The sequence below is a fragment of the Mustela lutreola genome, chromosome 6, assembly GCF_030435805.1.
Source record: "Mustela lutreola isolate mMusLut2 chromosome 6, mMusLut2.pri, whole genome shotgun sequence".
In the NCBI taxonomy this organism is placed as follows: domain Eukaryota; kingdom Metazoa; phylum Chordata; class Mammalia; order Carnivora; family Mustelidae; genus Mustela; species Mustela lutreola.
In genome coordinates, this window is record NC_081295.1 from 64,746,017 (window position 1) to 64,767,044 (window position 21,028).

The 21,028-nt window shown below is 39.2% G+C and overlaps 1 protein-coding gene across 1 annotated transcript; it reads left to right on the forward strand.

The window, feature by feature from the left end:
- The first annotated feature begins 170 nt into the window (after positions 1–170).
- IL22RA2 (interleukin 22 receptor subunit alpha 2) lies at positions 171–20,750 on the forward strand. Its single transcript, XM_059177451.1, has 5 exons — positions 171–718; positions 1,419–1,554; positions 3,877–4,055; positions 18,179–18,348; positions 19,791–20,750. The coding sequence occupies exons 1-5, from the start codon at positions 658–660 to the stop codon at positions 19,938–19,940; spliced, it is 696 nt and encodes a 231-aa protein (XP_059033434.1). The 5' UTR covers positions 171–657; the 3' UTR covers positions 19,941–20,750.
- The last annotated feature ends 278 nt before the right edge of the window (positions 20,751–21,028 follow it).

Consider the following 21,028-nt stretch of genomic DNA (forward strand, 5'->3'; position numbering starts at 1 on the left):
AGGAAGAACATTAGTTGAGTGGGGCCCCGGGCCACCATGGACTGGGAAGAGGGATGAGTAGGGCCCGGAAGCCCTGTGGAGAGCCAGAGGATGTGGAGGGTACGAGGTATACCCAGGAAGTTAGTCAGAGAGCTTCCAAGAAGGGAGGAAAAGGAAGAATCAATCAGACACCCTACCAGCTTGAACCACAGCCAGGAGCCCGGGTAGCTGTAACTCCCGAGTACATTTCTCAGAATCAGTCTGCCAGCCAGCACCTTAGCCTCCCAGGGCTACCTTCCCTGAGGGCCTCAGGAGTGTTTTACTCCCCTCACCTTCTAGTACCTTGCACAATTCCTGCTCTACCCTGCCCTGCAGTCTGCCAATCCTCTGTGTTCTGCCTTTTCGGAGCTAACAAAGTCCCAGTCCCGAAAAAAACAAGCTTCCACGTTGAAGTGACTTATGGCAAATATTCTTTGAAGTGATTTTTATACTTTTACAATAACCCTAGAATAATAAACAACATAGTGTCTTAACAAAGTGAAATCGGAGTGGCTTCAAGGAACCATGGTTAAACCCACGAGGGGATGTCCAGCCTGAGGATTCTTCAGTTTCCTCTTCTGTCCAGAGCTGCACTCTCAGTGAGGAGCCATTGGTTGCCTGACCGGTCGCACTCCAGCCATGCCGCCCAAACATTGCTTTCTAGGCTTCCTCATCTGTTTCTTTCCGACTGGGGTCGTAGGTAAGTGCTTCACTTCTCTTTAACTGCTCATGACTTTGTCATCCGAGTCTGCTCAAGGGACAGTTGAAAATGGCTCTACTTTTCCTGGCTTTGTCAAATTTTGAGCTTTCTTCTGACATGAAATGGTCAGAACAGACATAGAGTCAGTTTCTCTCTGCAGCCTGCATAACTCCAGGTGGACTTAATAAGTAGCTACGAAAGGGGAGACACTCAAGAAACTTCATATCCTGAGGAAAGAGAAACCTAGGGCTGGGCTGAGGGCCTGGAACCAAGATGGATCCCAGGCAAAATTTCGCCTCAGTGTAGCAGTCATATAATGGCTCCTGGGAAGATGGGTGAGTGGTCTTGGTGCGGGCTTTTCATCTTGGTCATTACATTCCATCACCACATCATGGAAGGCACTGAAGATGCTATTTTTTTTTTTTTCCACTACCATTTGCTTCTTCTGGAGCTCGGCAATGGGATGGGAGGGTATCACTTGAGGTTTTACAGTCAGGAACACAGTTGTTCTAGAACTTGACCGTGCATAAAAATCCTCACACTCCAGATTCAGAAGTTGACTTCTGGGTTTCACCTCTCCCATCTGCACTTCCAGCAACTCCTTTAGGAAATCCGGATGCAGGCATCACACTGCCAAGTATTGCTAAGAACAACCATGCCCGTGTTCATGTTCAAAGTTTTTCTTTCTCCTTTATTTTAGAAACTCAGTCAGCCTATGAGTCTCTGAAGCCTCAGAGAGTACATTTCCAGTCTCGAAATTTCCACAATGTTTTGCACTGGCAGCCTGGGAGGGCTTGCACCAGCAACAGCAGTATCTACTTCGTGCAATATAAAACGTAAGTAATTTGAGCTTCCTCCAGCTGGGATCAAGATGGCCACCGGGAATATATGCTCTAGAAGACAGTGGAGTGTTAGGACCTTTTTTTCAGCCTCAGAGGGGTTAAGAAGAAGCAGAGGTAGGGACAGGAGTGTCTTGTCTCCTTAAATGCTGCCTGGGGACACAAAAGTCTCGATGATGAGCAGTCTGTTGGGGACACGCTTCACCCCTCAGAGACGTAGCACCGACACCTTACGAGCTGAGCCTCTGACTTCCCCGTGGAGCCTGGCACACGGTGGGGGTCTCTACATATTTATCTAGTGAATGTTGGGCACAAAGAGTTTAGCATGTAGTAGGTACTCAACCAAGCTGACGCTGTTGACAGTTGAAGAAGCTGCTGCGGGACACATGGGGATGAGTGCACAAAAGAGATTTTTAATCCAACAGTCACTTTTGAAAACTTAGAAAATTCTTTTCAAAAACAAGTGGCTCCTAGAACGTGCTGTGGCATGCTTCTCCCTGTGCTCTGTGGGCTGCTTCTGGGGGATCATTGCCAAAGCTCTGATATCATCAGTTCCCTTCCAGGATTGAGGCCAGGAGATCGAAGCTCCTGATTTGCTAATGGCGGGTATTCCCACTCATCCATTTCTGGGGGTTACTGGGGCTCCTCCTTCTCTTCCATATTTTGAGATGCTGGCTGAGAGATCCTGAGACAGCAGATATTACAGTTCCACATTCATGATTTTTCATTCAAAGCTCAGAAATCAGATGTAGCTGTGGACGGAAATAGCAGTTTTTATTCCATACCCTCAAATCCATGTCTCTCTAGATGGGAGTAGGTTCAAGGTCAGATTTTCCCATTAATTAACTTCCTGTTAATGTCACAAAAACCATTTCCAGAAGTCTTTCAGTCTTTAACTGTTGCTGCTTTTCTCAACAGATTTTGCATAGCAACTGTAAAATGTATGCATTTTTTACAATAAAGCTTTCTCTGTTCTAAAAATAGATCTGTGCATAGTGGGAGCTATTCCAGCATATAGAATGTAAGGCTTGGTGGGTCTTTTTTATACTTTCACCTTAGGTAATATAAATAGGGCCTATCAGTGGTCCAGTGTTGACAGTGGATTAGAAGTTGTTTAATGAAGATTAAACTTTAGGACCCTGTGGGAGAATTTTATACTCATAATTATTCTTAAAGAGGGCTCCTCAACTTTATGAGATTTAGATTACTTGGATCCATTGCTCTCTGTATGATATTTTCAAGAGCACAATGCACATTTATATTTTTGAAGCCTCTCACTTTATTCTATTCCTTTCATGTGGGTCTACTGTTAATATCCGTCCCACTTGAGATAGGACAAAAAATGAAGTATCACATTACCAAGAGAAACTAGCCACTATAGCTAAATTCAGCTATCTAAGACCATATATCAACAATAAATAACAATTAAAAACATCAAATTGTGCCCGATATATGTAACAGGTTTTGCTCTCACGGTATCCTTTGATAAAATGCCGCTGCTGTCACCATAAAATTTACAAAGTACAGACACTGGAAGTATTCCTCATTATGTGGCTGGAAAGCTAGATTTCAGGTCTTTCCACAAGTATTTTGGGAAGACTTCTGCCCCAGCTTCTCATTTCTACTCTGTTCCCACCATCACTTATTGTGTCCTCTGATTTGTGACGGAAAACGAAGGGAGCCATTCCTCTTCCCTTCTGCCGTTGTACCGTCTCCTACTCTTGGGCTGAGTCAACCTATCTGCATCTTTATGGGCTTTTTTCATGGGCTCCCTTCCCTCACTCCTAGTTCCTGATTCCAGGGCTCCCTCACTGCAATCCCCACTCCATTTTCAACGAAAAGATTGACCAGATGTGTTGGGTAAGCAATACCTGAGATGAAAATTGGTAGCGACTTCTCAGAATTGGCCACATTACTCAACAGCAGGCCGATGAGAAGTGAAGAAAACCACAGAGTTGAAACCTCAGAAGCATTAAGGATGTGGGAAGCTAGTACTGAAAAGTGGCAGTTGGTTCATATGCCAGAAGAAAAACTTCACTAAGTATTAAAAAACCCAAAACCCTTTTGCTACGATACAGAAGATGTCAGGCTTGAGTTTATCTTTCAGCAAGATAACGCTTTGATTAACAAGAATAAGAACTTTTTAAAAGATACTAGAGAACAGCCGGAAGCTTTCACAGGGGTACTGACGTTGGAGGACAAATCCCAATCGGTCTAAAAAATTAATAGACTGAAAAAATGGAAAACGTCTTCAATTGGGAAAAGAACTACAACAACAACAACATCAACCCTCAGATCTTTTTCTTTTCCCTTCTGCAGGTACGGACAGAGACAATGGAAAAATAAAGAGAACTGTTGGGGTATTCTAGAATCCTTTTGCGACCTTACCAATGAAACATCAGATATACAGGAACCTTACTATGGGCGGGTGAGGACCACCTCGGCTGGGATCCACTCGGGCTGGACCATGACACGGCGCTTCACTCCCTGGTGGGAAAGTGAGTTCCCGTGGAGTTTCTTTACATTTGCTCTTCCTGCCCCTGAGTAACCCCACGGAGCAAGCTCAGTGCTTTGCTGAACTCTAGGCATCATGTTATTTGACCTAATTCTCAGAACATCCCTGGAAGATGGCTTTGACTAACCTTGTTTTATAGCCCATGAACTCAAGGCACTAAGGGTCCAGTGGTTGGCCGGTCTCATGGCTTATACCACCCAAGTCAGGATTCCCATTCTGCTGCATCTGACTGCAGGGCCACAGTCTAGTCTGCTGCCAGACTGCCAGCTCCTACGAGGAGAAGTAGTTTTACACAGCAGAAAAAAGGAGTCCTAATGCTTTTCCCGAGCATGGGAGTGAAGTTCCTGAAAATACACTTCAGAAATTAAGACTTCTGTTCATTCCCCCCAAATGGGAGAAAAGAAGTTTGCACTTATATCCATTCCTCAATGACATATATTCTTTTTCTAAGGTAGTCATAATCCTAGAATAATATCTAAAATGTAAATTATAAAATAAACCATTACCATGTAAGAGTAGACAAAAGGGTAAGAGAAAAAGAAAAGTGTTTAATGTATATATATAAAAAGACATGCATACCAAAGCAAGAAAGAAAATATGGGTATTTACTGCAGTCCTCATAACACCATTAACCATGAAGGTAGTTAATATTTATAACTTTTTACAATATTTTTTAAATTTTTTAAAAGGTTTTATTTACTTTTTTGAGAGAGAGAGAGAGCATGAGAAGGAGGAGGGTCAGAGGGAGAAGCAAACTCCCTGCCAAGCAGGGAGCCTGACGCAGGATCGATCCCGAGACTCCAGGATCATGACCTGAGCTGAAGGCAGTTGCTTAATCAACTGAGCCACCCACATGCCCCAACTTTTCTCACTATTAACTCAGTGTTCACTTTCATTCCAGCCAGTACCTCAGCTCCTCATTCTAATGGAGTTGGGGTCCTTTTAGTCTTTTCCTGTGTTAGTTTAACATAGCCTTACATTAATTTTTATCATTGAATATAGGAGCTGTAAGGCGCACCACAGAGGATACCAAGCATACTTCTACCTGGCCCTTGTTATATAAATAGCAGCTCTGCTTCTCCTTGATACTCAGAACCAGGGGCCCAGGCAACACACAAGGACCTCATTTTCTCCTTGTTGGTTAAATGGCATGAAAAGCTCCTCATAGTCAGAAGGCAGCTTTGACTTCCAATTCTTTGAAACCACTGTTGTTATAATCAAGTGTATGGGAAACAAATCATTTCATGAGTCGTTCATCATATTTAATAGTAAGAATCAGCCCTCCCACTTCTACTTCTTATATCCTAGGCCAGTGAATGTCTATGAAAGAAAGAGCGCCATATATTATTGGTCACAAGATTAGAGCATATACCAACTCCCAAGGTCCTGTCTCTCAAACTGGGTTTTCAATTAGCCACTTTATCTTTCTGTGAAGTGGGGGTTTCTAAGTGATGGGATATAGCAGAAGACCAAATGTTCCTTTGGGTATGAGACTGACTTCACCTCTTCCACATTAACTTGGTTCTTCTGTAGTTAAGCAATATATCCTCAAATATTATGCTCATGAATAAAATACCACTACATTCATTGTAGGGTAGTCAGCAGGAATGTTGATAAAAGCCCTGAAGCAGAGAAGACAAGTCTAGCATCAGGAAAGTGTCCATTCCACTGTCTCTTGTCCCTTCACCATTAGAAGGGATAAAAAAAAATCTACTCTATACAGTGAACTATACTAGGGGTTCAGCATTGGTCCTCCTTACAGGGAAGTTAGACTCTGAGTACTGTCAGCCCAGCTTTGCCCAAAGGAAGTCCATATGTTGAGTCTCTGTATAGTCTCCATCCCTCTTACACTGCCATTTTTTTCCTGAGCCCGAAGAGCAAGTATGAGACACTGGAGAAATAAGCTTTCACTGCCTCCATGTAGAGTTTTTAAAACAACTTTATTGAGATGTAATTATATTTTTTATGCCTCCATCAGAAAGGATGATATATAATTATATAATTGAAATATAATTTCAATTACCTATATAATGGGTATAATTCAGCAGTTTTTAGTATATTAATAGATATTACCACCTTCACTTAGAGTCAATTTTAGAACATTTTCATTACCTCAAAAAGAAACACCATACTCCTTGGCTATCACCTTATTTCTTTCTTTCTTTATTTATTTGACAGTGAGAGAGAGAGATCACAAGTAGGCATAGGGGCAAGCAGAGAGAGCGGGGAAAGCAGGCTGAGCAGCTCTGCTGAGCAGAGAGCCTGATGCGGGGCTTGATCCCAGGACTCTGGGATCATGACCTGAGCTGAAGGCAGAGTCTTAACCCACTGAGCCACCCAGATGCCCCAGCTATTGCCTTATTCTCCCATTTTTGCAGCCCCTTAGCCCAAGGCAACCACTAATCCACTTTCTGTATGTACAGAGTTAGGGAACTCGAACATTCTTGACATTTCACATGAATGAAATCATGTAATATGTGGTCTTTTGTGACTGGCCACTTAGCATTTTCAAGATTCACTCAGCATGTGACTAAATAATATTTCAGTACATGAATGTATCAGATTTTGTTTATCCATTCCTCAGTTGATGGACATTTGAATTATTTTTACATTTTGGCTATTATAAATAGGGTTCCTATAAAGATTCATGTACAAGTTTTGTGTAAACAAATGTTTTTATTTCTCTTAGGTATATACATAGAAGTGAAATCTCTAGGTCTCATGGTAACCCTGTGTTTAATCATTATAGAAACTGCCAGACTCTTTTCCAAAGCCACTGCACCATTGTACATTCCCTTTAGCTATGTATGAGGTTTCCTATTTTTCCACATCCTTAGCAATACCTCCCTGACTTTTTTTTAATTTCTTTTTTTATTTTTTTTAATTTCTTTTCAGTGTAACAGTATTTATTGTTTTTGTACCACACCCAGTGCTCCATGCAATCCGTGTCCTCTTTAATAATACCCACCACCTTGTTCCCCCAACCTCCCACCCCCCGCCCCTTCAAAACCCTCAGATTGTTTTTCAGAGCCCATAGTCTCTCATGGTTCACCTCCCCTTCCAATTTCCCTCAATTCCCTTCTCCTCTCCATCTCCCCTTTTCCCCCATGCTATTTGTTATGCTCCACAAATAAGTGAAACCATATGATAATTGACTCTCTCTGCTTGACTTATTTCACTCAGCATAATCTCTTCCAGTCCCGTCCACGTTGCTGCAGAAGTTGGGTATTCGTCCTTTCTGATGGAGGCATAATACTCCATAGTGTGTATGGACCACATCTTCCTTACCCATTTATCCGTTGAAGGACATCGTGGTTCTTTCCACAGTTTGGCGACCATGGCCATTGCTGCTATAAACATTGGGGTACAGATGGCCCTTCTTTTCACTACATCTGTCTGACTTTTTGATTATAGCATCTTAGTCGGTATGAAGTGGTATGTATGTCATGTTTTTTGTTTTATTTCTTTGAAAGAGAAAGAGAGAGAGAGAGAGCATGAGAGCAGGGAGAGAGGGAGAAAGAGAAGCAGACTCTCCACTGAGCAGGGAGCCTGACACAGGCCTTGACCCCTGGACTCCGGGATCATGATCTGAGCTAAAGGCAGACACTTAATGGAGTGGGCCAACTAGGCACCCTCCTCATATGGTTTTGATTTTCATTTCCCTGATTAAGGATGTTACGTATCTTTTCATGTGTTTGTTGGCCATTTGTGTATCTCTCTTGGAGAATTATCTATTTAACTCCTTTGCCCATTTTTAAGTTGGATTATTTGTCTTTTTATTATTAAGTTATAAGAGTTCTTGATATATTATGTTACCAGACTTTAGTCAGACATATGATTTTCAAACATTTTTTCCCATTGTGTGGTTTGTCCTTTCACTTTCTTGATGGAGTTATTTGAAGCACAAAAGCTTTTAATTTTGATGAAATCCAATCTATTTTTCCCTGTTGCTCATGCTTTTGGTATATCTAAAAATCTTTTGCCAAGTCTAAGGCTATAGAGGTTTATCTTAAGTTTTCTTAAAATGAGTCTTACAGTTTTAGCTCTTATATTTAGGTCTTTGATTCATTTTGGTTCATTTTTGTGTATGGTGTAAGTGTCTACCTTCATTCTTTCATAAATGGCCATCCAGTTGTCTAGTGTCATTTGTTGAAAAGGCTATTCTTTTACCCTTGAATGATCTTGGTGTTCTTGGTGAAAATATGTTAATCACAGACCTGTGTGTTTACTTCTAAACTTTCAATTTGTTTCCAATGATCAATGTATCTTTCCTCATGCCAGTACCACACTGTCTTTTTTTTCTTTTTTCTTAAGATTTTATCTATTCATTTGTGAGTGAGAGAGAACAAGTGGGAGGGAGTGGCAAAGGGAGAGGGAGAGGCTTCCCACTGAGCTGGGAGCCCAATGCCGGGCTTGATCCCAGGACCTGGGATCACGACCTGAGCTGAAGGCAGACACTTAACTGACTGAGCCACCCAGGGAATCCCACACTGTCTTGATTACTGCTGCTTTGTGGCACATTTTGAAATTGGAAAGTGTGAGCCCTCCTACTTTGTTCTTCTTTTCCAAGATGGTTTTGGCTATTCTGGTCTCTTGCAATTCTATATCCACCTAGATTTTTGAAAACTTCCTTTTGGTAAGTGTATTTTGCTTTGCATTCACCTGAACACAGAAATATTTGCTCAGAGATCCATCCATATACTTCTTATCCAGACCTCCTGCCACCAACTGAGTGTGTACAGTGCTATAGCAGTCCAGTTCTGGCCAGTACCCTCATGTCATGCAGAACCTTCTGGGAATCAGTTTTCTCCCCCCTCCTCCTTACTTAAGTTAAGTAGTCATGTAGGACTCCTCAAGATGCCATAACTATAGAGGAAGAAAAAGTAATAGAGCAGTAGATGTAGTTGCACTGAACTACTTTCACAAACTAATTTGATGGTAAGACCTGCTAAAAGCTGGACTCCTAGAATCCACTTCCAACTTAATGCTGGCACTTTATGATGTTCTACATCAGAAGACACCCAGTTCATGATAGGAAATTCAGGTCACATGTTTCCTTGGTATCACTTGATTCCAGTGTTCCATTTTTATCTGAGCTCAGGAAGTCTGGAAATTTTTTTCAAAAGGAAAACAGTTATTTTCTAAATAGGGAATAATTTTGTGCCAAAAATCCCAGGACTCAGAACTGCCACAGTCTAAATAGCATCCTGATCTGCCACAGATAATTTGAAGATTGTTAGATTTCCTGGATCATAAAAGTGGCAGAGCTGCTTGTTGGCAACACGAACTAGTTGAGAAGTCTGTCATTTAGTCTGGGTCCTTCTCAAAGCTGAAAATCTTATGGATTACTTTGCAAATGGGTACACAACTAAATGTGGTATGTGTCTCCTACAAAATGCATAGAGGCCCAACAAACCCAGTGAAACTTTCTTTGCAGTAGAGGATGCAAAGTGAAGCAACTTGCCTTTCACTGGAGAGGAAATGTCTCAACAAACCCGAGAGGAAATTTAACTCCAACACTCAGGTTCAGTGTATCTTCCTTAAGCATCTATAGTGCATAGGACTTTAGGATATCAAGTTCAATCAGTATTGTATGAGCAGTTTAGTGGACCAACATGATATCCTGTGGTACAAAGATCAAAGACCCTGTAGATTATATGTGACAGAGATCCAGATGACAATGAAAGCCAAGTGGAAGGAAATTGTTCTGGTGCTTTCTAATTATTGAACAAAGGCAGCAAAAATTTCTCCAGCCAATAGCTATCTCCAGAACAGAGATGCTGCAGCTAAATAGCAATTATACCATGGTCACCACCTGAATAGGTTTGCAATTTTCCTTTTTATCATTCAAGATCTGTCTTTTTTGGAAGAGGAGGGTATAATTTAAATAAATGAGTCAAGCGGGGAAGTGATACATCTCACTACCTCTGCACTTTTCAAGGTGTTTTGATGCACAAATTTTGTTCAAAAGAGAAACTCCATTGACTTCCACTTGACCTTCCATCCCATAATAACTTCCATGAATCAGGGAACAGGAATGGAAATGATATCTGTCAGTTGTTGTGTATTATCTCATTAAATTTACTTTTATTACCTGACCACTATAAGAACACACTATAAGAGGCATTCTGAGTTTGCAGAGATAATTATCAACTCAGAATCAGGGTCCCATTTCTGGCCAGAGTCTGTACTTACCTTTCTCCAATTCACAATTATTCTCTAGGTAAAGATGAAAGATTTATCATAAAACTAGTATCATTATTACTTCTCTTGCCTTCCAAATCTTACCCTAGAGATCTAACTAGTGCAATGTCTAATTAAATCCCAAACTAATTAGATCATGTCCAGAATGTTAGATACATTGGAATTTAGAAAAAAGGCATCTTTAGTTTTGCAAATCTTCAACTAGTAGAAGAGTGGAATGGGAATTGAGCAAACTATCCATGGCATCCAGCACAGTATTTCTTGGAATAACACGAGATTCAAGCTCAATACACTCCACCAATTCTTTGGTTGAGGAAAAAGAGACTTTATAATCAAGCTGGTATATGACAAAGAGGGAGTTTGCAGTGTAGTTTAATTGCTATATTCAAGACTAGAAAATAGGTCAAGTTCAAATTTGTTCCTCAAACAAAGCTTTCTTGAGTGTGAGCCATTAGGTTAGTTGATAAGATTAGCCAAAGACATTGGCTGAGATGAGGGTCAACTCAATTATATTTTAATTGAAATAGTGTTGCATTGAGAAGGGTTTGTGTTCTTTCTGTATGACTCTCATATGAAGGATAAAAGCCCCCAAACTAAAAAAGCCTTCTGCCAGGACTTCTTAAGAAGAATAGGAAAGCAATTTGTAACACAGTCAAAACTGGAGCGACTCTTGTGGAAGAGATAATGAGACCCCTGCTCACTTGCCTGTTTCCTTACCTCCAGCTTTGCCTCTCTTGCCACAGGTCCTGAGGCTTTCTGAAAACAATGTTTTGAAAAACAAGTTGCTAGGCTATAAGGACAGCATGTTCCTAGAGTCTGTGATACAGGCCTAATGAATCAACTAGCTGCATTGACTCACCTGAGATCTGTTTCTGAACATTCGGGTGTGGTTTTAGGTTAAAGGGTTCTGGCTCCTGGTATCTATCTAGGGACAAAGCAACATTAAAAGAAATTCTTAAGTTATAGCGGCATTTGAGGCTCAGTATGATTTCAGTATTTTTTAAAACCATATTTTCTTGAATTAGAATGAGCTGTGGAGTTTTGAAGTAGACCTGATTTTCTAATGGAGTGACTTAAAGTCAGATTAAATAATTACCTTGGCTCCATTCATTCTGCAAGTATTTATGAAGCACTTACTATGTTCCGGGCATTATACTAGGTCTTGGGGAGAAAATAGCAAGCACAGCAGACACAAAGAAGTTTCTTTCTTCATAGAGATTTCTGTTTAATGGAGAAGACAGACTTTAATAAAATAGTAATACAAATAAACATCACATGATACTAATGGCAGGTGGTACAAAGGAGATCCACAGTCGTATCAGAGCCTCGTCAAGGAGGGACCTGATCAGGGATGTTAGGAAGAGCATCTGTGGAGAAATGACACTTGAGCTGATATCTAAAGATGAGTAGAGGTTAACTAGACAAAAAAAAATTTGGAGGATTTCCAAGCAAAGGGAATAACATTGGCAAAGGTCCTCTGGCAGGAGGAAGCAGGCCAAGTATAAGAGTCTGAAAGACAGACACATGCTGAAGAAGAGCGGGCAGGAGGGATGCGAAAAAAGAGGGGACTGGAGAGATAGACCAAGAATGAAAATTTTCTATTAAGGAGTTATGACTTCTTCCATAAAAATGTAAAGTGATTTTTATTTTTTAAAGATGTATTTATTTCGGTGCCTGAGTGGCTCAGTCTTTGGCTCAGGTCATGATCCCCAAGTCTCAGGATTGAGTCTCACATCAGGTTCCCTGATCAGCAGGGAGTCTGCTTCTCCTTCTGCCCTTCACCCCACTTGTGTTCTCTCTAGCTCTCGCTCTGTCTCTCTCAAATAAATAAATAAAATCGTTAAAAAAATAAAGATTTATTTATATTAGAGAGAGAGAGCATACATGAGGCAGGGAGGATTTGAGGGAAATAATCTCAAGCAGACTCCCCTCTAAGCACAAAGACTGACATGGGGCTGGATCTCACCACCCAGAGGTCATGACCTGAGCCAAAATCAAGAGTCAGACACTTAATTGACTGAGCCACTCAGATGTCCCTGGAAAAATATAAGGTAATTTTAATCAGGAATTACATGATCAGACTTATGTATTGAAAAGATGACTTCAGCTATATTTGGAAGTACAGATCAGAAAAAGAAGAGCAATTGAGTTAGTGAGTTCTTGTAATAGTCTGTAATAGTCAGGATTTGGCTTGAATTAGGATAATGGAAAGGACTATAGAAAATTTATCATTGAAGAGACATTTGGTAAGAAAAATTGTTAGGGCTTGGTGATGGGTTGCATGTAGAAATAAGGAAGAAGGACATGTCAAAGATGACTTCCAGGCTTCTGGCTTGCATAATTGGATAAATCCCTGAGATTTTTTTTATGAGGTTTGATGAAAAAAGACCAGTTTGATGGGGTACAAAGTATTGGAGATCATAGGTCAATTTTGAATATGTTGAGTTTAACATATTTTTCAGATATCCAAGGGAAATATCTATGCATATATCCCCAGCTCTCTAAGACATACATTTGCATATAATACAATGGGCATGGATAGGACTGCCTAGGCAGGAAGAAGTATTGAGAAGGAATGTTGGTAATGTCAGGTATTGAAAGAATCTCAACAGATGATGCCTGAGTAGGTATCTCACAAGGAGAAATAGCCAACAAGGTAGGAGGAAACCAGAGGACTGATATATGCTCTGGGAAGATAGTGTTTCAAGGAGAGAGTACTCGAGTAAAATGGCCTTGTAAGGTCAAGTAGTCTTAAACTGTCCATTGTAACACAATCACAGTTGAGGGCAAAGGCTAAGAATGGTCACTCAGTTACAAAGCTCAGCATCCAGGAGCTCCTGTGATGTCTGCAGCCAGGCTCACTGGTATCCTAGGCCAATACTTAAAGTATATACTTCACCTGTATTTAAGATTAAGATGAAGTATCACATTGAGCAACCAAATCTAAGATGATGAAGGTACACATTCAAAGGACAGGTTCTACATGCATATGATTAAAAGACAATTCTTCAGTAATACTAACTTGGGCTAGAAGGGGCAAAGACTGGTCAGCTTACACAAAAATATTTTAGTGAAAAAGAGATAATCTTACCAGTATTCATCTTTAACAAATGTCTGCCAATTGAAGTATGTCTAAACTCTGAGACATGTTAGTAAAAAAGGACTGGATTTTTTGGTTTTTGGTTTTTTTGTTGCTAGATATGTGACAAGAATGTTAGAAATACATTTTTTATATAGAAGAAAATTAAACATACGTCAAACTAGCCTACAAAACTAAGCAATAACTCTCTTCTCAGTTCGCCAGGGATAGACAAAGTGTCTGTGGTCACTAGAATTTGGAACATGGAAATCACAAAGAGGATTAAATACCAACCACTTCACAGAATTAAAGTGTAAACAAAGGGGAAATCCTTCACTAAGCAATTTGGCAAAATTTCTGACATTTGACAAGTGGATTAACAACTTTTGGTTTCAGATTTGTGTGGGTAGAAACTGTCCTCTTCTAAAATGCTTTTAAAGTCTGGATAAAATATTTCACATTCTCTTATAGAAGAACATGAGAGAAAGGAAAGGAAATTTCCAGAGGCCAAAACAAAGTAGCTGGAAACCAGAAGGAAAACCAGAGGATAAAGAAAGTAAAGCCTTACTGTCCTGAGAGTATTTTTCTAGTTTAGGAACTAGACCCTGAGTGGTAACAGCCATTCCTGGGGCAGAGGACCAGGTTGTAGGCGAGCACAAGGTGGAGAGTTACAGCTAGTACCCTCACAAAACCTTGAACACTTGAAGGGCTCCTATAAATAAAAGAGCGGACTAGGAAAAGCCCATCCAAGAAAGAGGAAACAAAGGAGGGCGTATGTTTCAGTATTGACTCTGTTACCAATTAGGTATTTCCTAAATTCATAAAGCCTTGAGATTTAAATATAATCCAACTTTGTGTTTCAGAAAACACCAACTTGAGGTTGAATCAGGTTGACATGGCCTCAGGACAGCTTGCAGACACAAAACCAAATGTCAGAGTTCAGAGGGAATGTAACATGAATAGGGTCATTTGATCTGTGTCCACAGTGTAGTTCAGTGAAGTTATCTATGGTCTAATTGAGACTCAATAAGACAATAAATCTTGTTCCCCTATCCATTTACAAAATCAAGTCTGGCTGGCTGAAAAACTATAAAACTCAGCAGCTGTAGCTTGTAGGCCAAAGTGCCTGCTTCTATTTTTGTCAAGAAAATTCTGATGTAGCATAATCACACCCATTCATTTACATTTTGCCTGCAACAGCTTCCATGCTACAAAAGCCATGGCAAAGTGAAGTAGTTACAACAGACACATATACTGCCCAAAAGCCTGAAGTATTTATCACCTGACCTTTTACAGAAAATGTCTGCTGACTACTATTCCATAAGATAACGTGGGAGAATATTTTCATGACTTTGGGATAGGCAGATTCCCAAAAGTACTAATGCTGAAGGAAATGACTAATAAATTAAGCTACACTAAAGTTAAGAATTTCTATTTATCAAAATATACCATTAAAATAAATAAAATGCAAGTCACAGAAGATATTTACAATGTCCCTGATAAAGGATTATATTTGGAATGTACAAAGAACTCTTACAAATCAATAAGAAGAAGACCAGACAACCAATGAAAAAATGAGCAAAATACTTGAATAGCTCTTTGCAAAAAAGGGCATCCAAATGGCCAATAGACACATGAAATTCCATTAGTCCTCAGGAAAAGGCAACTCAGAAACACAATGAATTGGTATTATACACTTACCAGAATGGCCAAAATTAAAACTTGTAAAAAATAATATTGTCAAGTGTTATAATGTGAAAAATAGGAACTTTCATATACCACTTAATGTAATATAAATTGGTGTGTCCACTGAAACATGGAAATATCTATAAGAGCTAAACCTATATAAAACAACCTAAGCCTGTGAATAAATTGCAATAGTCATACATTTAAATACTACATAGCAGTGCTCGCTTCGGCAGCACATATACTAAAATTGGAACGATACAGAGAAGAATGAATACTGTTATGCTGAAAAAAAATTTTAAAAATGATTTTAATAAAAAACTACATAGCAACCAGAAGAATAAACTCTTAATACAGCAACATGGATGAATATCTATATATATTCCTATATAGATAATCTACATAGATTCCTATATATATAATATATAATATGTATATATCATATATATTCACATATATATAAGGTTGCTAGGGCTGCCACAGGATACCACAGAATGCCACAGAATGTCTGCTTAAACAACAGAAATTTACTTTCCCACAGTTCTGAGGCTAGAAGTCCAAGGCCAAAGTGTCAGCAGGTTTGATTTCTTCCAAGGCCTCTCTCCTTGGCTTTCTCTCTGTGTCCTCACATAGCCAGCTCCCTCTGCTCATGCATGCCCATGTCTTTTACAGACACCAGCCATATGGGATTAGGGCCCACCCATACCACCCATGAAGTCAGTCTGACTTCATTTTACCTTAATTACCTCTTTAAAGGCTTATCTCCAAATACGGTCATATTCTGAGGTATGAGGGATTAGAGCTTCATCTGATGAATTCTCAGGGGATACAATTCAGCCCATAATTTCATATGTACATATATGTATATATGAAATTTCTTGTATACATCTATAGTGAAAGAAGCCAGACACAAAAATAGTATGTATTGCATGATTTCAAAAACTAATGTATATGGGAGCACCTGAGTGACTCAGTCTGTTAAGCATTCAATTCTAGATTTTGACTCAGGTCATGATCTTGGGGCCATGGGATCGAGCCCCACAGCAAGCTCCATACTCAGTATGGAGTCTCCTTGAGATTCTCTCTCTCTCTCTGCCCCTCCCCTGCTCAGGTATGCATATGTTCTCTTTCTCTCTCAATGAATGAATAAAATCTTAAAAAAAAAAAAAAAAAGAAAGAAAGAAACAACTAAATGGTGATGAAATCAGGACAGTTGTGGTCATCATCTGGGGCTAAGTAATGGGAAAGAACATGAAGGAAGTTTCTGGAGTGCTAATAATGTCCTGTTTTTAAGCTATTCAGGAGTGTTTATTTGTAAAGATTGGTTGAGCCATATGACTTTCTTATATAGGATTTATTTATTTGTAAATATCTCTTATAGGTCAATAAAAGTTTATTTAAAATTTAAAAATTCATACTTCCTGGTTGGGGAGATAGCATGATCATGAAGGTGGATGTACCCAGGTCATTCTGACCCCTGCAACTTCCCCAAGCACAGGGAACTCCGCTGCACAATTTCTGGTGGTAGGGGGTTGTGTTCAGGCTTTCCTCTGATTTTAAAAAAATTTTTAAGTTAAATTTTAAAAATTCAAACAAAAGCAACAAAAAAGAAAGTATCAACTTTAGACATGTGCTCACAATAAAAACACAAGGGAGCAGATCAGTATAAGCAAATTTGGAATGAACAGTCACCTAGTGGACTACCCTTTCAGGTATTTATAATAGTGGAAGCCGATAGCAAAGTAAATAAAGACATAGCAGAGGAAATAAAAGCATAATCAAAGTACAAAACATTTTTTAAGGACCAGATTGTAAAAGACCCAAATAGAGCTCATTAAAATGAAAAATAAATCATTGAACTAAAAGAAAATGTAATTTGGGGAATTTAAAAGTCAGTTCAGACATGGCTGAAAAGTAAATTGGTGGGCTGGAAAATAGGTCTGAAAATAAGAAATTCTAACAGAAGTTGAATTGAAATTCCAGAAGATGAGCATATATATCTCTCTATTCACCTATCTGTCTATATTATCTCTCTTATCTATCAAGAATGGTTAATTTTTGGGCGCCTGGGTGGCTCAGTGGGTTAAGCCGCTGCCTTCGGCTCAGGTCATGATCTCAGAGTCCTGGGATCGAGTCCCGCATCGGGCTCTCTGCTCAGCGGAGAGCCTGCTTCCCTCTCTCTCTCTCTGCCTGCCTCTCCATCTACTTGTGATTTCTCTCTGTCAAATAAATAAATAAAATCTTTAAAAAAAAAAAAAAAAAAGAATGGTTAATTTTTAAGAATTATAAAAGATATGAATCTATAAACTAAAAATATGTAATGAATATCAAAGGAGACGACAACAACAATATCCATCAAACAATTAATTCCACCTAGGATTATTATAGTTAATCTGAGGAAAACTGAAGTGACCACTAATTTATCCAATAGTCTTTCCTAATTCATAATGATCTAGTTAATGATATCAAGATAAAAGGACCAAAAATTCTCTCTCTGGATCATTCCCATGCTAATGTATAGAATTGTGTATAGAATAACATAATCTTGTAGAATGAATTTTATAGCAACATGTTCAAACAGTTTTAAAGCTACTATGAAATTTTGCATCTTTTAAGAACCTACAAAACATCAGGGCACCTGGGTGGCTCAATCATTAATGGGCTGCGTATGGCTCAGGTCATGATCCCAGGGTCCTGGGATAGAGCCCCCAATCGGGGGCTTCTTCCTCTCCCACTCCCCCTGCTTGTGTTCCTTCTCTTGCTGTGCCTCTCCCTGTCAAATAAATAAATAAAATCTTTAAAGAAAAAAAAAAAGAACCTACAAAATATTTGCCCTACTCTAAGATCTCCACCCAAATAACTTTTTACACTTCATTTCCCAAAACAATCACTGTGCGCTGGGGAAATGACTGATCAATTTCTCCTTAAAGCTGAACCAGAAGGTATGGGTCTTGGCAAAGAAAAAATTATCTTTAAAGAAACTTCTCAGACATTCCTATTTTAGGTTTCAGCAGTATCCCTTCATAATGATTTCAGCCAGATCTCTGAATTTAATCATGACTTGTTATCTACAATGTGTCCATGTGAAATATTATATTTTTTGAATGATTTGTCAAGTTTTCCTATTCTTTCTCCAGCAAGAATAGATCCTCCAGTCATGAATATGGCCCAAGTTAATAGATCTTTGTTGGTGATTCTCCATGCTCCGGATTTACCATATAGAGACCAAAAAGGAAAAAATGTATCAATAGAAGATTATTACAAGCTAGTATACCGAGTCTTTATAATTAATAATTCACTGGAAAAGGTAAGTTCAGGTGAATAGATAAGTTTGGTGTTTTTCTTGTGTTCACTTAGGTAACATTTTAGCTTTAAAGTATGTCTTCTCTTCTGCCACTCAATCCCCTCTTACTTTTCTTAACCTTTTTTTAAGTTCCTTCTCACTTCCACAATCACTGATAAATAATTAGCTCTTGGCATCACCATTGCAACTCTTGTGTATGTCTATCTGTGTTTGTGCCTTTGTTCAGCTGGTGTCCACTTAATCTTGCTTGCATATCTAAAGATTACTGTTAATTATATTTAATTTCATTTGATGACCATGCACACTCATTTTTATGGATTTTACACAAACTGTTTTTTTTTTTTATTTTTAATGCTCAATGATTGACTAGTTGTGTATAACAGTGCTCATCCCAACATGTGCCCTCCTTAATACCTATGACCTAGTTACCCCATCCTCCCACTGCCCTCCTTTCTGTAACCCTCAGTTTGTTTCCCAAAGTCCAAAGTCTCTCATGGTTTCCCTACCTCTCTGATTTATTCCCATTCAGTTTTCCCTCCTTTCCCCTGTGGTCCTCCGAGCTAATCCTTATGGTCCACATATCAGTGAAACCATATATTTGTACTTCTCTGCTTGACTTATTTAACTCAGCATAATCCCCTCCAGTTCTATCCATGTCATTGCAAATGGTAGGTATTCATCATTTCTGATGGCTGAGTAATATTCCATTGTGTATATGGACCACATCTTCTTTATCCATTCGTCTGCTGAAGGGCATCTAAACTCGGTCCACAGTTTGGCTATCATGGACATTGCTGCTATGAACATTGGGGCACACGTTTGAAGTGACTTTTGCATCATAGCGTTATGTCTTTATGCCAACTTTGCTATAATATTTTAATCCACCTTCAGTGCCTTTATCTTGTTTGATGATTAACTGAATGTTCCTCTTCAGTACGCATTTAAGGCAGGGTTCCTTTAGTTCTAAGCAACAGATACCTATTTGAACTGGTTCATCTGGGGGGGGGGGGCAGCTATTAGGAGGTAACAAGTGAACTTAGGGACAGACAGATGCAAAAAAGAAGTGCTGCCAGGCTTGGAAGTCTGGGAAGGACAAATGGAGAAGTGGGTCTTAAAGGATCTGAGTTCATCCCTCTGGCCACATGTTTTGTGTCTTCATTGGTCTCCATGTCTCCTCCATTCTCTTCACAGTCCAAATTCTTGGAAAAGAAACTCTGGCCACTGGGTCAGCCAGTCAGCAGCCCTCATGTTGCATGTACACAACCATGATCTCTCCCTTTATTAAGCTCTGAATGAGGACTCTGGAGGACTATGTGTCTGGGAAGAAACTCTATAATCTAGCTACTGCCAAGACTATGGACAACTTACTAATATTATAAAAAATAGAGCAAATAAGTGACTAACCAGAAACTATTTATCATCTTATTTTGCCCCTTTATGTATAGGAGCAAAAGGTATATGAAGGAGCTGGCAGAGTTGTCGAAATTGGAGCTCTGACACCTGGCTCTGCTTACTGTGCAGTGGCTGAAATTTATCAACCCATGCTAGGCCGAAGAAGTCAGAGAAGTGAAGAAAGATGTGTGGAACTTCATTGAAGGGGTATGGAGTGCTCCACAACATGGCAATCAAAAGCTTTCTGAGAGTGGGATGACTCATTGTTGAAGCATCTTACTGAAAGCTGTGTTTATATTTCCTTGATGCGGTGTTCACTATTACACTTTGGGGAGCGCTTTGCTTATCTATTCTTTCTTCCTTTACATTTTACTATAAACTGATTTAGGCAACACCACTCCAAACATTGGAATTAGGGGCGCCTGGGTGGCTCAGTGGGTTAAAGCCTCTGCCTTCAGCTCAGTTCATGATCTCAGGGTCCTGGGATTGAGACCTGCATCAGGTTCTCTGCTCAGTGGGGAGCCTGCTTCCTCCTCTCTCTCTGCCTGCCTCTCTGCCTACTTGGATCTCTGTCTGTCAAATAAATAAATAAAATCTTTTAAAAAATTGGAATTAAAAGAGGAGATGGGGAATAAAGGGCTCTCTGAAATACAGAACTTTATTTCTCAATGTAACATTCTAACAACAATCTGCATTGCTCTAAGACAGCTAAACACTCAAGGGCCAAAGTAAGAGCAGACATTTATTTAACAAAATATTGTTGGATTCATTTTTTTAAGGTAACGTTATAGACAAAAACAAATCTGAAGCAATCCTTTTTCAGTCTCTACTGATACAGTTAACTTGACATACATAGGCCAACTTTTACATAAATGGAACTTTTACATGAATGAATATTTTCCCGTACATTTCCTATTTCATATGAATATACTTTTTCATATATTTCTATTATAAAATATTTCTACTTTGTGAACTAATATTTTCTTTTAAACTCTATGTAAATAAAAACAGTATTTGAAATAAAAAACTTCTCATGCTCTCTGGATTAATACCTAGATTAATATTGACAATAACATCTAAGCACCAAAGGAATCCTATGCAATATAATTTCCTTCATTTAATATATACTCAGATTAAGGTTTTCTTTTCTGTGTTGGCTTTGTTTCTTGCTATTGCCCTAAAATAACTTATCCTTATTCTCAAAATCGAGTAATATCTTTCAGCAACACAGTAAAAAGAAATTTGACTCTAATTTATACCATACTCACTACTCAATCATCCTGGGCAAAGG